The sequence below is a fragment of the Folsomia candida genome, unplaced genomic scaffold, assembly GCF_002217175.1.
Source record: "Folsomia candida strain VU population unplaced genomic scaffold, ASM221717v1 Fcan01_Sc002, whole genome shotgun sequence".
Classification (NCBI taxonomy): domain Eukaryota; kingdom Metazoa; phylum Arthropoda; class Collembola; order Entomobryomorpha; family Isotomidae; genus Folsomia; species Folsomia candida.
Genome location: NW_019091194.1, coordinates 7,979,079 through 7,998,878, shown reverse-complemented (window position 1 = coordinate 7,998,878; position 19,800 = coordinate 7,979,079). Strand labels below are relative to the sequence as shown.

Sequence of the window (19,800 nt, the reverse complement as noted above, 5' to 3'; positions counted from 1 at the left end):
GGTGTTCTCCCAAAAATTCCAGAGTTTTGTTTTTATTTGATTCGTTGGGGTTTGGGGTTCTAATAAAAATAAAATTCTTTGCGATATTAAAAATCTTTCGAAAACCATTTGGACGTTTTGTAACAAGGGATATCGAAGAGATATCGTCCAAATCACTATATATTTGGTAATAGTATTAAACGAAAGCGACGAACCCGGAAGAACTTCATCGACAAATTAACCCTGCATTTTTTAGTAAATCTAAAATTATTATTCTGTACGTAAACTTATTAAGTTGCATTTTTGTAATTTTAATTCTATGATTAATTTACAATTTAGGTCTTACAATTTAGATCTTATTTGTTACAAATTCGTGTAGAATTGTAGCAAGCAAAAAATCTACTAAAGTCTGCTTTCGCTGGAAATGAGTTCGACAGCAAGTTGTGAACCCAACAGCAACATCGTCCTCAGTAATGGAAATGTCACTCCGGCAAGGCCAACAGAGGTGGATCACATTGTAAACCTGTCGGACAATCTGAAAAATTCGCTCTTCCTCAACCCCGAATATGCAGGTTAGGATATATTGATTATCATTCATACTTTTATATTGTCCAAGAGGTGCACTGCTGACGAGAAAACTAATCAATCGTGAGTTGTAGTAAAGTCATGTAATAAAATCTTAATAAAAATATTTTTTACTTCAGACGTCCATCTCGTGGTTGAGGGAGTGCGGTTCCCAGCTCATAAAATTATCCTCGCCGCAAGATCCGAATATTTCCGTGCGCTTCTCTTTGGTGGTACGTGGAAAGTTTTAAAATTCTACATGGAGAGAAAAATGACAAGTTTAATACTTCAAATGGATACATTAATTTATAGGGATGAGGGAGAGTACGCAGGCAGAAGTAGAGCTCAAAGGGGCCTCCACTGCAGCTTTTAAAGTGTTGCTTAAATACGTCTATACTGGTAGGCTGTCACTGGGTGACCTTAAAGAAGATGTCATCCTCGATGTCTTGGGGTATGTGCAATATTTTCATTGTGTTGCCTATTAATTTCGTACCTGTATAACTCTGTGTTATTTGGCATTGTGTAGAACGCACATGTGAACAAAAGGTTAATAACTTTTAGATTGTGTCATCAATGGGGTTTTGAAGATCTCGAAGCCAGTGTTTGTGAATATCTTCAAGCTGCTCTACACGTTGGAAATGTTTGCGCGATTTTGGATACAGCCTTAATTTTCGGACTGCATTCTCTAGTCATTACTTGCTGCATGTTCGGTGACACAAATGCTGTCACTTTATTGGAACATCCGTCGTTCTTTAACCTCTCTCCGGTAATACACATGATCGGTGGCTATAGTATTTTATTATCTCATATCTTGACAATTTCGTTAACTTTCACTTCAAACAGGCTGGCGTAACCGAACTGATTTCAAGAGACTCGTTTTGTGCAAATGAAGAAAAAATATTTGAATGTGTAGCTGATTGGGTGCGACATAACAAAGATGTTCACGTTGATGCTGCAGCAGTATTAAACAATGTGCGTCTACCACTCATGAAAATTGAAACGTTGCTGGAAACTGTCAGGCCGACTGATCTTGTGAGTCCTGACTCAATACTTGATGCTATTCAGTCTCAGAAGAAAGCTCGAGATACGGAACTTCGATACCGTGGATATTTAAGTATGTATAATTAAATTAAATTCACTGCAGAGAGTAGGAAGAATGCATCAAAATATTTCGTGTGCAAAAAAAGTATGTGTATTCTATCTTATTTAGTGCCTGAAGAAAATGTCGCCCATATGAAACATGGTGCCACAGTTCTGAAAGGTGAAATGAGGCAAGCAGTTTTGGATGGGGATGTCCAAAATTATGACGTTGAAAGGGGGTTCACAAGGTAAATTTTAACTCAATAGTTTAAATGTTCATGCTTAAAATTGGAACGTCAACGATTAGGATGTTGAAACTTATTTCCAGACATATTATTGACGAAAATGGCGAAGGTGGTGGTGGAATTGTTATCCGGTGAGTTATATCCCATCTATTCGAATGGCACGAACGTGAACAAAATCTGTGTCCTTGATAAATTGACAGCCGAACCACTTGTACTCATATGTATTACGTAAACATAATAATTAATTCCTCATTTGTAAACAGCCTTCGACAACAATGCATTTTGAATCATATACGAATGTTACTCTGGGATCGCGATCTCAGGTAAAACGTTTTAATGTTTGTTGCGCTTTTCAAAATTTTGCATTAAATTCAAAATTGTTTGATGTTTTTAATTTGTGCAGGTCGTATTCATATTATATTGAAGTGTCAATGGATCAGGAAGATTGGGTACGAGTTTGCGATCATACAAAATACCATTGTCGCTCTTGGCAAACCATATTTTTCCCTCAGCGGGTTATAAGGTATATTATTGTTAATTTCATTATTTATTCGAGCTATCATAATTAATATTAATTCATGACAGAGATTATGATTTATTTTGATATTAACCCGTATTATGTAGGTATATTAAAATTGTGGGAACCCATAATACGGTCAACAGAATGTTTCATGTAGTGCAAGTGCAAGCCTTCTTCACTAAAAAGGAGTTCTCAATTCATCCCAAATTTGGGCTGTTGTGTAAATTCTATATTAATTACTTGTTTATATATTGTACCTGAAAATGTGAATTTTAGCATACATATTAATTTGAGTGGTTGTGGTTTGTGTACAGGCCCAAGAGAAAATGTTGCCACAGTCGAATTGAGTGCATGTGTAATCGAGGGAGTTTCACGTAGTAGAAATGCTCTAATTGATGGTAATTTTAAAAATTGCAAACATCATAATTATTGTTACAATTTGTAGCAGTTGTTAAATTTATACGTTTGACTGATTTTCGATTTTCAGGAAAAACTGGAGGATACGATTGGGATTCAGGATATACTTGTCATCAATTGGGCAGTGGGGCCATTGTTGTGCAATTAGCACAACCATATGTCGTTGCATCAATGAGGTTGTTACTTTGGGATTGTGACGACAGGAGCTGTAAGTTAAATTCAATAAATTAGATTTAGCCGAGGTTCAACCTCAGGTGACTCTCATAAATATATACATTATAATGTATGTATGTCCCTTTCGTACCTCTAAATATGTTATCGTACCTTAGGTACGAGTACTATTTATGTACAATTCGAGTGTTTTTTTTTGTAATTTATGACTGGGTTCGCTGTACTGTTTAGTATTCTAATGTAAATTTTGATACCTGATCAGCCACTTTGGCCAGGGTAAATGACATGAGAACTCTACATGCAAAGTATTTGTAATGTTTGCTACAACATCCGAATTTCATCATTCATCTCAAATATGCATAATGAGTATTTTATTTTTTAGACAGCTACTATATTGAGGTGTCGACTAACCAAAGGAGTTGGGAAACGGTATGCAATAGGTCACGGGAAAAATGCAAGTCGTGGCAAATCATCAGATTTCCACCTATTCCTGTGGTCTATGTTCGCATTGTCGGAACAGATAATACAGCTAACGAAGTATGTGTTTTTTTCTCAACCATGAAACTTGATTATTTAAATATTTTATAATGTTGCAATATTTTGTGTATGCAACAGGTATTTCATTGCGTCCACTTTGAATGCCCTGCTCAAACTGACGAAGAAGTAAAAACGAATAATTGCGACCCATCAGGGACTACTAAGGAATCTGATGCTATCCCTGGTCCAAGTAGCGCCATAAAGCAGGGAATCCATCCAACCGCGTCTTCCCTCCCTCAGTTACCGTCGCCCCCTTGTGTTGCACTTGTGGGGGTACAACAAATTGCCGTGCCAATCAATCCTGAGCATAATTTTGAAGAGTCTTCTGACCAAGTTGAGGAAGTGCGTCCACATGAAGATCCTCTGAATGAGAATGATTTGTTGAATGAATAATTGATTAATAGTCATGAATTCGTTGCATAATTCTCGCGATTTTTGAACCTCTAGTGAACATTATCGACAACCATTTCTTGATAAATAACATGCATTACCTTTGTAGCCCACCACTACTAATCTTCACAGGGTGTTTTTCACTGGAATACATTGTGTGCTTACTTGCTACTAGAATTAAATTTGATTAGGTGATTAATTATGTACCTGGATGTGAAATAATTTTATTTGGGAATAGCTATAAATTATTATTGGCCAATAATTCGATTCGAAGTAATATGACGCATTTTTGGGCTGATATATATAGATGTACATACATCAGATAAAGAATAGCCACTTGATGTGTGCTTTTTTGACTCCCGGATCATGCACTCTATGACTCTCACTGGAGGCAGGTTGAGATTGGGGACTATTATTGGCCGACGGGCTTATAAAATTGCTCGCAGATGCGGGCCACACTACTCGTACATGTATAATAGTTGCGTCTTCTAGTTTAAAGACTGTGATGGTGTTGCTTGAATTGTCCCAATAATATTATGTAAATCATTCAGTAGCATCCTATTTATTTATTATTAATCCTTATAAAACTTTAAATTTCACAAAGTATTACTAGTAATAAAGACGGTAAATTAACATGTCATTAATAATTATTATGGTAATTATTATTACCATATTCCTGTAGCGGCTTATGCAGTACACTTGAGTCAAGAGGTAATGGTTCGTGTTATCCAGCCAGAATGATCAAACTGCATAAATCAATGCTGGTGTTCCACTATATGTAATATTAAAACTGTTAATTGGCATTTATGCAAAAATCACTGTTACATACTTTGGATGAGTTTCTGTATATTGAGGAGGAATTGGTGTCAAGTCTTCATCCATGACCACTGATGAGTGATCAATCCCATTGTCTCGCGTCATAACAACTACTCCAACGTCCTGCTGTGGCGTCTGATGATAAATGTACTGACTACCATTTCGAGGGTACTTGATCCTGAAAAGAAAATAGCAAATAAAGTTTGTTGTTGCATGCCCTAGTCAAAATATGCATTAAATAAATCATAATTCTTTTTTATGTAACAACAATTGGACATTATATCCAATAAAAACACCAAGTAAATTAAGAATAAACCTCAGCATTGAAAATAGGGTACGAAATGCGGCTTCAAAGAATAAGGCATCCTGGTCTCTAGAAACAGGTATAATAAATTACTAATCGTAATAAATTAGCAAACTAAAATAACTTAATGACTACAATTTAAAATATATCCGGTTATATTAATAATGATGGTGCGCTACAGCGTAAAATAATTATTATCGCATTGGCATTATACAGTGTCGGACAGATGTCTACGTCCACATAGTCGCGTCAATTTCATTTTCAAATTGTCACTGAACTACTGAACCAATTTTCATCATTGATATATCAAATTCTCACAAATTTAACGTAATTTCATAGCACATTATTAGTTTTCCGCTAAAAAATTTATTTTAGGCCAGAGATGTATTTTAATTCAAAATGAAAACAATTGGATGGACAAAAGTCAACGTCCAGTCAGAGAAAACATACAAAAAAAACTGTAATTTATAAGGAATGTTATAACAATTAATTTTTAATATTTGGTTGGGCCTCCGTTCGCTTTAAGGACGGATTCAAGGCGTCGAGTCATAGAGTTTACCAAATTCTTGGTCACATCTTCAGAAATGGTTTCCCAAACTTCAAGAATTCTGGATTTTAGGCCCGGAATTCCTGAAAAAGATTGTTTTCTTATTTCTCTTTCAATGTGGTCCCACAGATGCTCAATGGGATTCAAGTCTGGAGATTGGGGAGGCCATTCTAGCTTCGAAATTTTTTTTTCTTGAAGTATTCCATGGTGGACTTGGCAGAGTGTTTCGGATCGTTGTCTTGTTGGAAGACAAATCGTCGTCCAAGTCCAAGTTTTCGAACAGATTCCTTGATATTACGGTCAAGTATTCCCTGGTACTTGTATTGGTCCATAATTCCGTCAACAAATTCCATTTTTCCTGCCCCACTTGAAGCCATGCATCCCCACACCATTACCGACCCGCCGCCGTGCTTAACTGTGGGGTTGAGATTTTTTGGATTCAATGCTTCTTTTGGATATCTCCACACTCTACGACGCCCATCTGACCCAAAGACATTGAACTTTGACTCGTCAGTCCATAAAATACTGTCCCAGAATGTTTGTGGCTTGGAAATGTGGTCTCTGGCAAACTTCACTCGTTTGGTTGCATTCCTCGGTACAATAAGAGGCTTCCGGACTGCTCTGTGGGATTTCAAATTTCCCTTGTTCAGTGTTCTTTGGATGGTCCTAGGACTAACTTGTTTGTCGAACATCTCCTTGATCTCGGTAGATAGCTTTGGAGCACTAAGTGAGGGTGTAACGTTGACTTTGTTGAGCACGTGGCGTACTTCTCGGTGAGCCAAAATCGGTTTTCGACCACTTCTGACCTTGTTTTGGACTGAACCATTAGCTCTAAAGTTCTTAATGATTGTCTGGATGGTTGTCCTTGCTAATTTATACTTGGTCCCTATTTGTCTCTGCGACAGCCCCCCTTTTTGTCCACCCTTCCAGTCCTGAATGACAAGATCTCGAATAGCGATAGGAATTTCCTTGCGTGTCGACGCCATCATATTTTTCTGGAAGAAAATTATTTAAAAATTAATGCGGCATATGTTATTGATAGATTTATTAAGTTACCTGATTTTATAAATTGGAGAGATTTTTGTTGTTGACAATTAAAGTGAAGTGGACGTAGACTTTTGTCCGCTCAAATTTCATCCTCTCTCGCTCTGCACTATGATTCTCAGTTTTCCCAGAATTTTCAGAAATAACTCATATGTTTTATGAAATTACGTTAAATTTGTGAGAATTTGATATATCAATGATGAAAATTGGTTCAGTAGTTCAGTGACAATTTGAAAATGAAATTGACGCGACTATGTGGACGTAGAGATCTGTCCGACACTGTATATGCAATGTATGCGTTAAATATGTAAATTTGTATACATTGGTGCATCTTCATCTCGATCAGTGCGCAACAGGACAATCAATAGAAATCCAACAAGTCCTCCGATCGAACCTAAACCAATTAAATGCAATTACTATTTTGAAATTGGATAGTACTATTTGGATTAATCAATTAACCTGGAATGATGGTAGACAGAAGGATTTCAAATCCATACGTTCGATTAGGAATTTCGGACCGGAAAGTAAAAATCTCTGGTTCCGACGGCAAATTCACAGATTCATCATCAGCAGCCCGATAAAGATGACTAGTGCCACCAGCTTCCTTCTTCACTTGACCATCAACATCTTCGACAGATGAATCAGTCAGAGTTGTTAGTCGAAATGTGCACCAATCGACCAGGATGTTATGTTTTCGAAAATATCTCTCTACCGATGTCCTAAAAGTATAGTACTTATGTAATACATACATATATTTATGCATGTGAAGTACAAAAGTATATGAGTCACATAATAAGTACCTCTTCAGATCTCGTGGACAAGGACGAAGTTTCCATAAACTTTGAACTTCAACTTGCAGCTTTTTTAGTTCTGGACTAAAATCCAGATCCGACGCAAAATGGACCACAACTCTAGAAATTTATGATGTTGTTAATAGTGTGGTGTGGTGTGATATGTTATGAAATCAATGAAACTTGGTTAAAATCATCTCAATATAATTTCAATAATTTGCTTTTACCCTTCAGCTTCGTTGGGTTTCACTGGGACACGATTTTCTCCAAGTGCAACGGCTGAAGCCATAAAAATTGGGACCACCTTGGCTCCATTGTTTCCCCAGGATAGTTGATCCGAGAGTATATCGACCAGTTCTCCCATTCTTCGAGGGTTGGCCATATCTTTGATATTAAGATTGTCAACCTTAAATTCGGCCACGTATTTCATTGATTCTTTTGGAACAATTTCCAGCGAAATGATCAACTTTCGGACGTCGTAAAAGTCTCCACGATTCCACCCAATGATGTCCAAATTGACCGAGGAAAGATGGACTGGAGGAACTCCATAAATGTAGCCAATGGAATTATATCCATCATATGTGTACCGAAGCCAGCTTGGTAAATCTGCATTTAAAATCCCAAGCAAGAGTTCAAAATTTAAACATATAGAAAATCTTGCTTGGAAGCTACATTCTTGATAGTCAGTCATAGTGTAAATCCTATTTTATCGACCCCACATACATATATATACCAATCGCTGAGCGACATATTTATAATAATATTATATTTAATCATTGGAATTCTTCTAACCTGGAGAGTTAACTAGCTTGGGGATGTAAGCCACTTGATTGACGAATCCTGTAATTGTAAACACGAAATTAACAGTGCACTATAAAAACTATGATTCATGATAAGAATTTAAATATATTGACCTGGCTGTCTGTCCCATTTTAAGAGGCCAGCAGTAATTGGAAGGATGCACAGTTCAGACGAGTTTACCACAACTCTTTGTTGAAGGACTTCAAGAGTTGAGCCCCAGACGCCAAGTGCATTTACAAGTACCAAAGTGCCAATAATCTTGTTCATTTTTCAAAAAATTCCAACTTATGGTATGCTAGTCATCAACTGGGTGTTTTTAAACTCAGGTCCAATGTGTTGTATTTACTCTCACTCTCGGATTCGGTGGGGCAAGAATTCTCAAATTCGGGTAGTATCGCATCCGCATGCTCCGAACCGAACGTGCATAACATTATACATATTTAGCTTTGTTGTGCTGCATGCGTTGAAAATTCAGGTTGAGCATGATTCATTTTCTTTAATACTACGAAGGTTTTTACGGTTTAAACAATTTTATTTTAATATTTAAGCAGATTTGTATCCTCACATTGTCCGTCTATAATCTGCAAGTACAGTCGAATGGGCTATAAGGTAGCAACCCAAAAAGTCCTGTTTTGATGGAAAAATGCCAGCGTGCACGCTCGCTGACCTGCTCGAGTCATGTACATGACTCCGTGCAAAAGCAGGTGAGCGCGCGTGCACGCTGATCAAAACAGGACTTTTTGGGTTGCTACCTTATAGCCCATTCGACTGTAATTCATATATATAGGTGAAGTTCCAAGAAACTCCCCCTGTGATATTTCGTATGCAGTTGATGCACCTTGCTGAAATATGTATGAGAAACAACACATTCTATTAAAAATCAATAATACATAAGTATTATGAAAGTGCTACAATTGATGAGCTGAACAACATACCTGACTAGATTGAGTTGCAGACGACTCTTCCTGTGAAACGAAGTAGACCGTGCTTCCTACAGAATTATTTATAGAGGAAGAATTTGCGGAATTTTGATAAAGAAGTGGGCGTATAATTTGTCTTAATGGAGTAATTTCGCCTAGACTTTTAGACACTTTCCCTATGAACTCTCCTTCCGATAAAAGTTCGCTCATTGACAAAGTGAGGGATTCATTTTCATGGTCCTGTAAGACATGGGCGTTTGATTGGTCTTGTTCCACTTGTAGAGACTGTGATGGTTTGGTATAATTCGTTTTTGGAGTGGAGGTTAAACCAGCCTCAGAAGAGTCTTTATTATGCGATTGCTGTATTAAAGCTTCAGAAATCTGTCTTGTTACTTGTTTCCATTGTGGTATTCTCGGATTACGTTTTGAAGGAGTGCTTTTTGACGAATTGTAAGGGGTGCTGGGACTTGAAATATCAACAATATCCTGCTTGTAGTGAATATTTGCAGAATTTAAAACCGGAGGCGATTTATGTGATCGCCTCGTTGTGGTACTTATTGATAACAGAGGAGTACTAAAGTCACTACTGTTAGAGGGGGATTTTAATTCTGGTGGTGGTCGTGGTGGTGGAGGGGTTCTAAAAACGTTTTCATTTTCGCTAAAACTTTGTGCAAAATCTGAAATGTCACTACAATCTGTATAATCGTTAAGATTTCCTGGTGACTCCTTCACCGCACATTGAGCTCGTCTTTTTGACGACGAAGCCTCTGGAGTTTCAGGGGTAGGAATGACATCCAAATCAAATTCAAATTGTTGTAAATCAAGAGGATGGGATGACGAGGCCGAAAGAGTTGGTGTAATTAACTCAATCTCAGTTATTTCTTGAATAACACTTAACCGTCCTAAAATGAGTTCTTCTATGTTCATGTTATCCAATGCATTTGTATGATTGTAAGAGGATTTACAATCAAAATTGTGACTTTCTTCTTGTCTAGTTCCAGAATTACTATTCTCTGTCATTACCTTGTAATTACTTTGTAGGTGTTTCATAATTTCAAGATATATCAACTCTTTTGCTAGTACTTCCAAAATGTCAGAGTCAGGTTGACTTTCTGCTTCTCCCATATTGTTGAGTGGTTTTAAAACTATATCCTCAGTAGTTTGTACCATTTTATCATCGAATGAATTTGCCTTGGCGTCGGGAGGACTTTTCACTGATGCCTTTCTTTGCAATAGACCCATCTTTTCATATGTAGTGGCCAAATTCTTAGCAAACTTCAACTGCTGATAACTGCAAAAAATATCATTATCAAATTAATCTCAAATTGTTACACTAGTAAGAAATAAAAAATCTAAAATTATACTTTAAAACTCACAGTTAAAATTGTAAACTATATTGCATATATGTACATATTTGATACCTAAGGAAAGGATCGGTGGGGTCATTAGCGCTTTCGGTGGTGGATGACTCGGATACATTAGGTTCAGGTTTGTTGCTTTTGACATCAATCTCACATGTTTCTTGGTTTGTTTCTTTCTTGGCTTTGAGAGGCGAGATATCGTCATTCTTCATTTTTCCATTGACCATGTGTGATATTGCTCTACTTTGAGGAGAGGAGAATGAGGGTTTGGAATTTGTATTGTCTTTCACAATTACTCGGTTTTTTTCAGTATTGCTTTTGGCAGTAGAAACATTTTTATTTTTTTCCTTACTGTGGCCATGGTGTAAAGGTACAGACTTTATAAACCCGGGTGCCGGAGAAGATCGTATTTTCGGACTCATTTGGCGAAATTCATTTCTGTTATGTTTAGATGAAGTAGTCGGACATGAAACTTGGTTCATAGGGAAAGTATTTTCAACCAGAGTACCACGAACATCCCCAGCTCCTTGATTCAAACATATCGTGTCTTTACTACGCTTCCGGATAGCGTCACCTTGAATGAGTCGTTTCATTTGTTCAGATTGATGTACGAAAGGCGACTTTCCACGCTTCTCATCCCTAGAACATGGCAATGTCCCAGGTTTGAGATCTGATTTTTTGTCCTGTAGAAATTCTTTCAAGACTTTTCGTAATTCGTCAATTGAGACATACTGCATTCGTGCTGGCGATGCCGAAAAATGTTGTAAAGAAGGTTTACGGGGACATGACATGGGAAGACGCATTGTTTGGGGTGTAGCTTTTGCCGGATTAATATTTGGTTGCTTATTGATCTGATGTAATGCTGTTACTCCTCCTCGTACCACATTACTTGTAATAGTTGAGCGTACCGGTTGGGTAACAATGGAAGGTGGTGTTGGGGCGGCGCAGCTTTGTCGTATGGTCACATTTGGCCTTTGTTGTTGGACAGCATTTGGAGGAATTAATGTTCTCGTCACATTTCTGGTTTTTTTAGGAGAAGCTGTTGAATTAAACAGATCAGGAAATTCCGACTCGATCCTCAGAACGTCTTGCGGTCCGAGATCTCCCAAGGCAAATGGATCATTCGCCAAAGCAGACCTTGAGCAGCCGATGAGTTTACAAAAAAAATTCATTTGACCACATCATTAATTAACATAATTAATTTTTATTTAATTATTGTTAATAATAAATACTTATTAAGAAATTCTTATTGTTTATTAACCATACCGAAGAAATGTCCGTTGATAAGAGAAATCCATCACCTTTCTTCCAACTGAAAGAACAATAAATTATGAATATCTACATTATTATGTTTTAATTGTCACTTCACTCCTTAGTAACTTGCGCCATAGTTAAATTACAGCATTGGCGCAAGTTAGAAGTTATGATATGTACAAAAGGTATATAAATTACAATTTCAAGTAGCGTCAAACGATTTTAATGCCGGCATGTCTCGATTTAATGCCGACATGTATCAAATAAATAAATGAATTTTCACACATATTTTTAAAATCGTCAAACCTTTTGTTTGAGTTTATTTTTTAAAGATAACGTTTCAGAATTTGAAATTTATTAAAGGCATACACAAATTTGTAATGATATGAAAACAAATTAGGAGTCGGTAAAGATTAACAAAAAGTCAAACCGGTATAATGCAACAGGTTTATAAAGGACGACATTACCTATACTTTGTTATGCAAATTGAAATATTATTAGTATGTATTATAGTATTACGAAATTGTCTATATAAAGAATCTCAGCATTCTTGTTGTACCACAAACATGTATTAAGACGTAAAAAACGCAAAAAACAAATATTTCTTTTTAATATGTAACAAGAGTTTTATGTTGAGGTGAAAATAAACCAATCCTAAATGTTCTTCCAACTTGTAAACTTCACCAATTAGTCTAATTTAAACAATGACTAGAAGATTAGTCTTTCATATGTCAAAACTGTTCAAATTCTGACAAAGACATGAAAAAAGGGAACATACACGAACACTGACAACTGATGTATGTAGACAATGTGAATCTACGTATAGTTACTTTTTACAGGGAATTTTCTAGTCGATAGCACTAGATATTAGTGATCGAAATTCAATAATTAAGTTCAATTTTACACATTATTGCCAAAATGTAAACAAAACGAAAATGCATGTTGAATAACTACGAGTTTAGAATTTTTTACTGTTAACAATAACATCATCGGTGATGATTAATAATAGCAGCCCCGATTACTGATAGTACCAATCAGATTAAATACAACTTTCAATGATTCCTAAAGTGGCTCACTTATCGTTTGTATAGACGGACATCACCACCTACATAATACACAACTAGGTTTTAAAATTCTTAATTCCTGAGGGTCCTTTATAATGCATGCGTACTATGTTATAGTGTCAGAAAACTTGTATAATATGCAGCATATTAATTGCCTCTTCTTCAGATGGAAATTGACATTAATAAGTAAAATATTTTACAAGTAATAAATAAAAGAAATTGTAGTATTGCAAAAATAGGACATCCAGCTAAAATAAGGGGTAAGGTTGATTAACACGTTATATTTATGTTACATACAGCTAAATGAAGAGAAAAATTGACATTGGCTGGTTATGGTAGTGAGATACACGTCACAATAATTTTAATATTTAGCATTGAAGTATCCTCTTCGAAATTTCATTTCCTCTTCAAAATTTCTTCTTGCTGCTTCTTTACTGTTTTGTACATAAGTCTTATTTCAGATTGAAGATTTTGCTTATTACATTATTTATGTTTCACGCTCTTTCTTCACTTTTGAACTGTCTTCGCCCAGACAAATTGTAGAAATTTCCGATGACATAAAAGCCCATGGTACGTTGGATCCCGCGAGCTGTCAATCAATAAATAAATATATTCCAGTTAAATTTTCCATGTTAATCATTCATAGTAATAATGATAAGTAGCTTCAATCCATACCGGACATTTCTCGCCACTGGGACAGTAAACCTATAAAAAGGAACATGATATATAGCTCGAATAAACTGGTAAACAAACAGTATGTAGTCCAACAAACGTTCAGCACATGTTTATAATTCAGGTACAAAAATTTGCGAAACAAGTTCAATATTTGACTTCTTATCTCCCAACGTCACAGAGAGGTCATACGAATAATAAAATTTGTCACGTCGAATTATGATATGCAACTTGAAACCTACCTCGGAACCAGCTCCTTGTCGTTTGATTGACTGTCTGGAACAGGGGAAGCAAAATTTGTGATTTGGAACGGAAGGACACTGAACAAAATGAGTGTCCTCTAATCTCTCTAGAGTTAAAAAAATAAATACATACAAATATTATTAATTTTTCAACTGTATCAAATTCATATTTATCTTTATCTTCTTCATTAAAAAAGCACAGATCTAATACATAAGGACTTGGATCTGCAGCGCCCAGTTGCGCACTGCAGTCGGGTGAGCACAATAAAATTGGTACCTTGACACAGAGTGCATTTTAAAGCATTTGTGGTCGAGTCCGCTCCATCGGTTGAAGGTGGTGTATTTCCATGTCTTGACGAGGACCCAGACGGCCTTCGACTTACTGCAATGGGTTATTTGTTATTAGATTTCAAGTAATGAGAAAAGTTTTATTTTTCTGTAATGGTAAATGCTAAACCATTCTATGTTCATACCATTTGTCATTGTGATGCTTCCTTGTTTTTGATACAATGTTGCAGTATCAAATGAGGTCGTCCTAATGGGCTTGTCTTTTCCCCCATCTGAGCCCACGGGAAGACTTTCCCCTCGTGACAACATTGGACGAGCAATCCCTGGTTGTTCTTCAATCACAAGTCTGTAATAGTCAAGAACGCAATCAGATAATAAGCAACTGTTGATGAATAAATAGATGATTTGTTTGGTATAACGTAAATTTATATGTATTACCGTTTGCTCTCGTTTCCATTCTGCTCCGCATCTTCATCCGAGAGTCGCTTGAGCGTGATGGGGGTCGGTGGGAGGGAATTAGGGCGAACATGTGACGCTTGCTGCTGTTGCTGCGACTGCTGAGATTGTCCTTGTTGTTGCGACTGATTCTGGTTCTGATGCACCTGTTGTTGAGGTATTACTGCCATGAGACCGGCAGGGCCTGGGCGCAAAGAAGACGGGAAAAGGAGTTGAGGATTGTTTCCGTCTTCTGAAAAATGAGAATCAAGTTAGTTAATAAATCCATATCTGTCTTGATTTTAACTTTCGATAATTACAGAACATTATCTGTAAAGTAGAAAGTTCACCGCCATCAATTTTGCTTGCTTATCATCGTATTGGTATTAACGACTATAAAATATGGATATTATCCAATTATTGTACATGTCCAACAAGAAATTCAACCAGCAAGTAAGTACGTTCAACAAACGCTCACTTTACTTCCTTATCAATCAACCCTCCTATGTAAGTAAGTGTATTAATTAGATACAACTGCTGCTGGTAAACAAAATCTTTATAATATCCCATGAGCAACGACTCTAGGTCAAAAAAGAGGATCAATGCACTTGTCCAATCAGATAGGACATTGCTCTGGCTTCTACATATACACGCATGTATGAATACTTGATTAACGATGGCATTCAACGTATTACAACTATTATGTACATACACGTATTACCCTCCCTTAACACACACAATTCCCGGGTAGCCAAATACAAGTCTTCATCAATTAATTAAATGCATTTATTTATGCTCAACGCCAAACTTTGGATGGCCCTGCTGTTGTGACAATTTCTACATGTTTACAGCAAATCAAAAATCTAGCATTCATATATATTGCGGACATAAATTGCCATACATAATTGTATTATTTACTTTAAAAATGAATTTGATTGAACCACTATTTGGACGGCATATCTATTACGAAACAAACAATATGTGCATATATAATATTCATTCAATGAATGGTTTCTTAATAATGAAACAATACATGCACATTTCTTCGTGATTTGATTTCCTGGAAGTAATATTTCAGTTTAACATACGAGTATATACTCTTGGACTGGATTTGGTTGGTTTGTTCTTAGAATTTTGCAGTTCTACTAGTGGAACTTGGCGTCATAAACATACAAAAATTTCAGGAGATAAGTAAATGCAGAATATCATGGGTAATAGATAACATATGTAATTTGGTTACGGAAAAGATAAATCGAGACAAATCTCCCTCCAACTTATTTACATTGTTATGGCACACTAAACCAGTGTGTATGTACACGAGATACATGTTTAAGTTTCTATCTTTTGGGAACTGTAGAGAACGATTATATGTGAACATGTGACCCCAAAGGTAATGGTTACAAGAGATAATAAATACGATAACAAAAGTAAATGCCGATAAGAGTTATCATATCAACTTTCACACACAAACACGATGAATCAATGGAAAATTCAATTTATTACATCGGATGTGATTTACTCCGGTAAATGACGAGTTTTTTTGTCAAATTATTATATTTTAACTGATTATGTGGATATTAGATTTAAGTACTCTATGCCATTGATCTCGTCAATTTGAGGGACGCGTGAAAAGGGCCATGCAGTTGAACATGCAAGAATTTTAGGAAGCTTGCTAATCTTTGAGTTTCAATCCAACCACATATGAATGTAAATAATCAATCACTATATGTACCCGATTAGACTATATTATGCAAGGTGATCTACAATATCTGCTCTACATATACTCAGCATTTCTCAAAAACTACTAAACTATGCATGTAAAAGATGCATATTATTATTAGTGTATTGAATTGATTTTCGGAAACACAAACTATTGTCTTTACAAATTAGTATGCTATTAGTTAATAAGACTGATAGAGTTATGAGTCTTACTTGAGGAGGATGTGTTGTGAGATGAGGTGACTGACGTGGGAGGTGGTGGAATGCTGAGATTGGACTGAGAACCACCCCCCATTGAGGACGAGTTGATGCGATGTCCATGGTGGGAGTGGCTGAGAGGATGGACAGGGCCATGGGGGGGAGGGAGGTGGAAGACGCCACCATTCTTCTGTGGGGCCACCGATCGCGGACTTGGACTTCCGGAGTCTGGGTATGCATTGGCATGAGCACGTTTCATCTGGCGAGCCGTGTCCAGCACAATGTCAATCCGATCTGCCCCCTCATAATTGACTACGAAAAATAAATATAAATATAATTTAGGCATTTGGTTAGCTTATTCAGCAACTATTTAGCACTCACCACATCCACGACACACCGGCTCACTAAAGTCATGTATCATGGCCCATGGCATCCGGGGCAGGTCGCACAAGTAACACTGTTGACGCTTGGCCATAGACATTTTGACCACGTGAAGTATTTAATATGCAAGACAGTCCTGTACACTTTTTCTTATTATGCACTTTGCGAATATCGGATGAACATTTTTAGTATTGTTAATTGAGGAACATAAATATTGTTATCTTATTTCCAAGAACTTTTCTTTAATTAATTAATCAGTTGTTCCTGAATATAATATAATAGACCTTGGAGTCTATTATATTGATCCAAATGCAGCAGGAAGAAGATGCTTATTGCATTGGACAGAGCTGTTTCAGATCAAACCGACGGCGACCCTGAGTTTATTTATCAAAGGTATGCGTGCAAGCTGGTTTTGGTTTGGGTCTAAATTTTTCTGAGCGAGGCGAACACCACACGAAGTGTACAAGACATGATGACATGTACTGTTGTTTGCCGTATTCTCGTCTCTCTGTGTGTGTGGGGTTTTGTGCGGTGGAGGCTGAGATACTGCAGCAATACGACGACGGCGACGACGACGACCAGGCGAACAGACCAGCGCAGAGAAAAGCGTGGAGCAAACTAAAAGCCACCAACCAAGCTAACTCCTCAGTCCAACCAAAATGCCAAGATACCGTTCGCCATATATATACAACACGTTTATTTTTATAAGCCGTGTGTTCCATTATGCCAGGAATAATCCTCGTATGTTCCATCCATCCATCCACAAGCCCTCCATCACCCGTTCAGCAGAATTACTTTTAGTTTTTGGAACTTGCTTGCTTGCTTATTGAAAAAGGGAGAACCAACACACGCGATTTGACGATTCCATCATCATCGTCATAGTCATAGCGTCGTTGTGTAAAGTTAGGTAGGAAAAAAAGGGTTCTTGATGATGATGCTTCCATCTATCTATATACACACATTTGTGGACGACGACGGGGCTTGGCTAATGGGATTCGTCTACCCAACGCAGCAGTGGACGCTGGGGGCACGTCTTTCACAATAAATTCATTGTTACAGGCGGAGAGCTTTCACGGGCAAAGTGCTTTCTCCTCGAGAAAGATGAAGGACAACTGTCACAGCCTGGGTTGCAACAGGGTAAAAGTGACACGGAGACTGCTAAGACGCCAAATTGGTGGACAAGAACTTCACCTTAGCGCCCTAAAAGTGACCATCGTTCCGTATGCATTGCTCCCAAGTGACGATATTATGTTAAAGCCAAGAGCAGATGTTAATATGTATAGTGCATTTGGTGATGTAGCTCGATGCAGGACGTAACTTGATCAAATCTTCCAAGAAAATCAAGGAGAATAATTGTGTGTAATAGACTCGTCTGCTACTCCATCCATTCAATTCATACATTTACATTATTATGCAATGGGTATCTTAAGAGCTGACGTAAATTAGTCAATATTTCACTACTATGCACTACACGCTTTTTGGCTAGACTGGATATACATACATACAGGTTAAAACCATAGTATAGTGTCGTATATCGTATTCCATGGTTAAATGAAACCTTTTATATTGGATACCTACATCTACATACATATATACAATGTAAACACATAAAACTAAATATGTCATACAATAATTTCATTGAACCTCGACCAGTGCAATGTAGTTAACATGACGGGGAAAGGAAGAACAAATTGTATATTCTTTTTAATACCTTAATTACATAACTGACCTGACGCTTAACTCAAATACATGTCGGTCTAGCTGTCTCTAAATAGCAGCATTTTTAGCACATATTTAAGGCTAATTGATCCTGGTTAATAGTTATTAATGAATTGTAAAAAGTACTTGATATTGTTTGGAGGGGCCCAATTTTTAACCATCCATTAATTGCCATGCAGTTTATTCCGAATTTTGGTGCAATTTCTTTCCCTTGGAATTCCTCCTTTTCCAAGATCTGTACCTATCTGAATGTTATGATGCTCATGATTTTAGCACTTATCTTCGCTCCAGTCACGAATAAATTTCAAAGAAAATATTAACTGCTTCTAAAATTATGTTTAAATTTGTTTCGGGTTCAAGCCCAAAGAACCATTGGAGTTGGACGAAATGTTCATGGACCAAGCAATTTGGCTCAGGTATTGGGTATTTATACATATACTCCAGCTACGGCAGGTTATTATCGATATATAATAGTTATCATAACGTGAGTGTTACACATGTCATCGTTATTCCATTGTCTAAAACTATTTTTCTCAATTCTAATCTACTGCAGCTGCAAAAAGTACGTGAACGTAGTTATTTTTCTATCAATTGTAATAATGAGCATATGGATATTCATGTGGAACGCAAGCCAATTCAGGTCCATTTTCCGCATGGTAAATTTTTATATTGCAAGCATTAATGCAATAATTCTTCCGTGTCCAAAATTGACATTCATTCAAAACACATACACGCACGCACCAAAGAATAATTTACGTTTCTACGTTTGCATAGTTCACGTTCTATTGTGTTGCAAAAAAACGCATGGGAAGGGATTCAGAAATCTATAATGGCTTCATGTGTATGGTAAATATACATGTTCGCAACTATCTGTACAGTTGATTGGAGCACCTTCACCTCAAGTAAAAATGCAGTAAAAATACAAAACGAGTGCCAAGTTCATCGTTAATGTAAAACAATGTAAGTAATATAACTAACTCATAACTCTGAGAAGTTGTAAATAATAAATATGTATGTACTTACATATTTGTACATACATAACCCAAACAAGATTTAGGGTCAATCTCATATCCAGAAAAACAAGAATACAAATTAGACATCTCGAATTGCAAAGAGAACGAAAATTATTCAAATAAGCCATAATTTCTTGCTCACAAGTTTTGATCATTCTACTACAAAAAAATATGTGCACACTTATAAATATCTAATTTAAAATAAACACACAATAAAGTATAGCGGAAGTGAAGTGATCAAAATATGGACTGAATATAGACGTAGTCGGGTGAAATGAAATGCGTACAGGTTGTAATCTTAGATATATTGGTAACATTCATACATATA

The 19,800-nt window shown here is 36.7% G+C and overlaps 4 protein-coding genes across 7 annotated transcripts in view; 1 reads left to right on the top strand and 3 right to left on the bottom strand.

Annotated features, from left to right (window-relative positions):
* Nucleotides 1-9: 9 nt before the first annotated feature.
* Nucleotides 10-4,536, top strand: LOC110845237 (BTB/POZ domain-containing protein 9). Of its 3 annotated transcripts, none has more exons than XM_022091619.2 (15): nucleotides 10-234; nucleotides 319-551; nucleotides 684-776; nucleotides 856-994; nucleotides 1,105-1,309; nucleotides 1,387-1,657; nucleotides 1,754-1,871; nucleotides 1,952-1,999; nucleotides 2,132-2,191; nucleotides 2,272-2,391; nucleotides 2,493-2,608; nucleotides 2,703-2,786; nucleotides 2,876-3,013; nucleotides 3,359-3,513; nucleotides 3,592-4,536. In XM_022091619.2, the coding sequence occupies exons 2-15, from the start codon at nucleotides 404-406 to the stop codon at nucleotides 3,904-3,906; spliced, it is 2,010 nt and encodes a 669-aa protein (XP_021947311.1). In that variant the 5' UTR covers nucleotides 10-234; nucleotides 319-403; the 3' UTR covers nucleotides 3,907-4,536. The 3 variants fall into 3 exon arrangements, with proteins under 3 accessions (XP_021947311.1, XP_035704737.1, XP_035704736.1); XM_035848844.1 differs by having other exon boundaries at nucleotides 10-256; nucleotides 333-551; XM_035848843.1 differs by having other exon boundaries at nucleotides 10-256.
* On the bottom strand, nucleotides 4,454-9,655 carry LOC110845240 (alpha-sarcoglycan). 2 transcript variants are annotated; one of them, XM_022091622.2, is made up of 11 exons: nucleotides 9,142-9,655; nucleotides 8,959-9,048; nucleotides 8,320-8,787; nucleotides 8,198-8,245; nucleotides 7,633-8,011; nucleotides 7,415-7,525; nucleotides 7,074-7,333; nucleotides 6,936-7,008; nucleotides 5,036-5,092; nucleotides 4,733-4,897; nucleotides 4,454-4,675 (listed from the first exon to the last, which is right to left on the bottom strand). In XM_022091622.2, exons 3-11 carry the CDS (start codon nucleotides 8,471-8,473, stop codon nucleotides 4,645-4,647), a joined length of 1,278 nt encoding a protein of 425 aa, XP_021947314.1. In that variant the 5' UTR covers nucleotides 8,474-8,787; nucleotides 8,959-9,048; nucleotides 9,142-9,655; the 3' UTR covers nucleotides 4,454-4,644. The 2 variants fall into 2 exon arrangements, with proteins under 2 accessions (XP_021947314.1, XP_021947315.1); XM_022091623.2 differs by lacking the exon at nucleotides 5,036-5,092.
* LOC118434244 overlaps nucleotides 8,932-19,800 on the bottom strand; it is a 23,008-nt gene continuing 12,139 nt past the window's right edge. The window contains exons 3-6 of the mRNA XM_035847193.1: nucleotides 11,754-11,799; nucleotides 10,548-11,624; nucleotides 9,142-10,417; nucleotides 8,932-9,048 (exon numbers count right to left, since the gene is read on the bottom strand). Of these exons, the coding sequence (XP_035703086.1) occupies nucleotides 8,932-9,048; nucleotides 9,142-10,417; nucleotides 10,548-11,624; nucleotides 11,754-11,785 (2,502 nt within the window). The 5' untranslated portion in view covers nucleotides 11,786-11,799. The remainder of the gene's footprint in view (nucleotides 9,049-9,141; nucleotides 10,418-10,547; nucleotides 11,625-11,753; nucleotides 11,800-19,800) is intronic.
* LOC110844576 (probable E3 ubiquitin-protein ligase IRF2BPL) lies at nucleotides 12,030-17,466 on the bottom strand. The gene is made up of 8 exons (XM_022090810.2): nucleotides 16,741-17,466; nucleotides 16,375-16,671; nucleotides 14,446-14,695; nucleotides 14,193-14,353; nucleotides 13,997-14,101; nucleotides 13,720-13,826; nucleotides 13,481-13,510; nucleotides 12,030-13,394 (listed from the first exon to the last, which is right to left on the bottom strand). The coding sequence occupies exons 1-8, from the start codon at nucleotides 16,838-16,840 to the stop codon at nucleotides 13,293-13,295; spliced, it is 1,152 nt and encodes a 383-aa protein (XP_021946502.1). The 5' UTR covers nucleotides 16,841-17,466; the 3' UTR covers nucleotides 12,030-13,292.

Excerpts from the sequence above, each read along its gene's own strand:
- LOC110845240 (XM_022091622.2), bottom strand. The coding sequence starts at position 8,473 with ATGAACAAGATTATTGGCACTTTGGTACTTGTAAATGCACTTGGCGTC. Across the intron at positions 4,898-5,035 it reads ACCCTATTTTCAATGCTGAG|GATCAAGTACCCTCGAAATG; the intron begins GTTTATTCTTAA and ends TTTTCTTTTCAG. Across the intron at positions 4,676-4,732 it reads TATACAGAAACTCATCCAAA|TGGAACACCAGCATTGATTT; the intron begins GTATGTAACAGT and ends TATTACATATAG.
- LOC110844576 (XM_022090810.2), bottom strand. The coding sequence starts at position 16,840 with ATGTCTATGGCCAAGCGTCAACAGTGTTACTTGTGCGACCTGCCCCGG. Across the intron at positions 13,827-13,996 it reads AAAATGCACTCTGTGTCAAG|AGAGATTAGAGGACACTCAT; the intron begins GTACCAATTTTA and ends TTTTAACTCTAG. Across the intron at positions 13,395-13,480 it reads CCAGTGGCGAGAAATGTCCG|CTCGCGGGATCCAACGTACC; the intron begins GTATGGATTGAA and ends ATTGATTGACAG.
- LOC110845237 (XM_022091619.2), top strand. The coding sequence starts at position 404 with ATGAGTTCGACAGCAAGTTGTGAACCCAACAGCAACATCGTCCTCAGT. Across the intron at positions 2,000-2,131 it reads GGTGGTGGAATTGTTATCCG|CCTTCGACAACAATGCATTT; the intron begins GTGAGTTATATC and ends ATTTGTAAACAG. Across the intron at positions 2,787-2,875 it reads TAGAAATGCTCTAATTGATG|GAAAAACTGGAGGATACGAT; the intron begins GTAATTTTAAAA and ends TTCGATTTTCAG.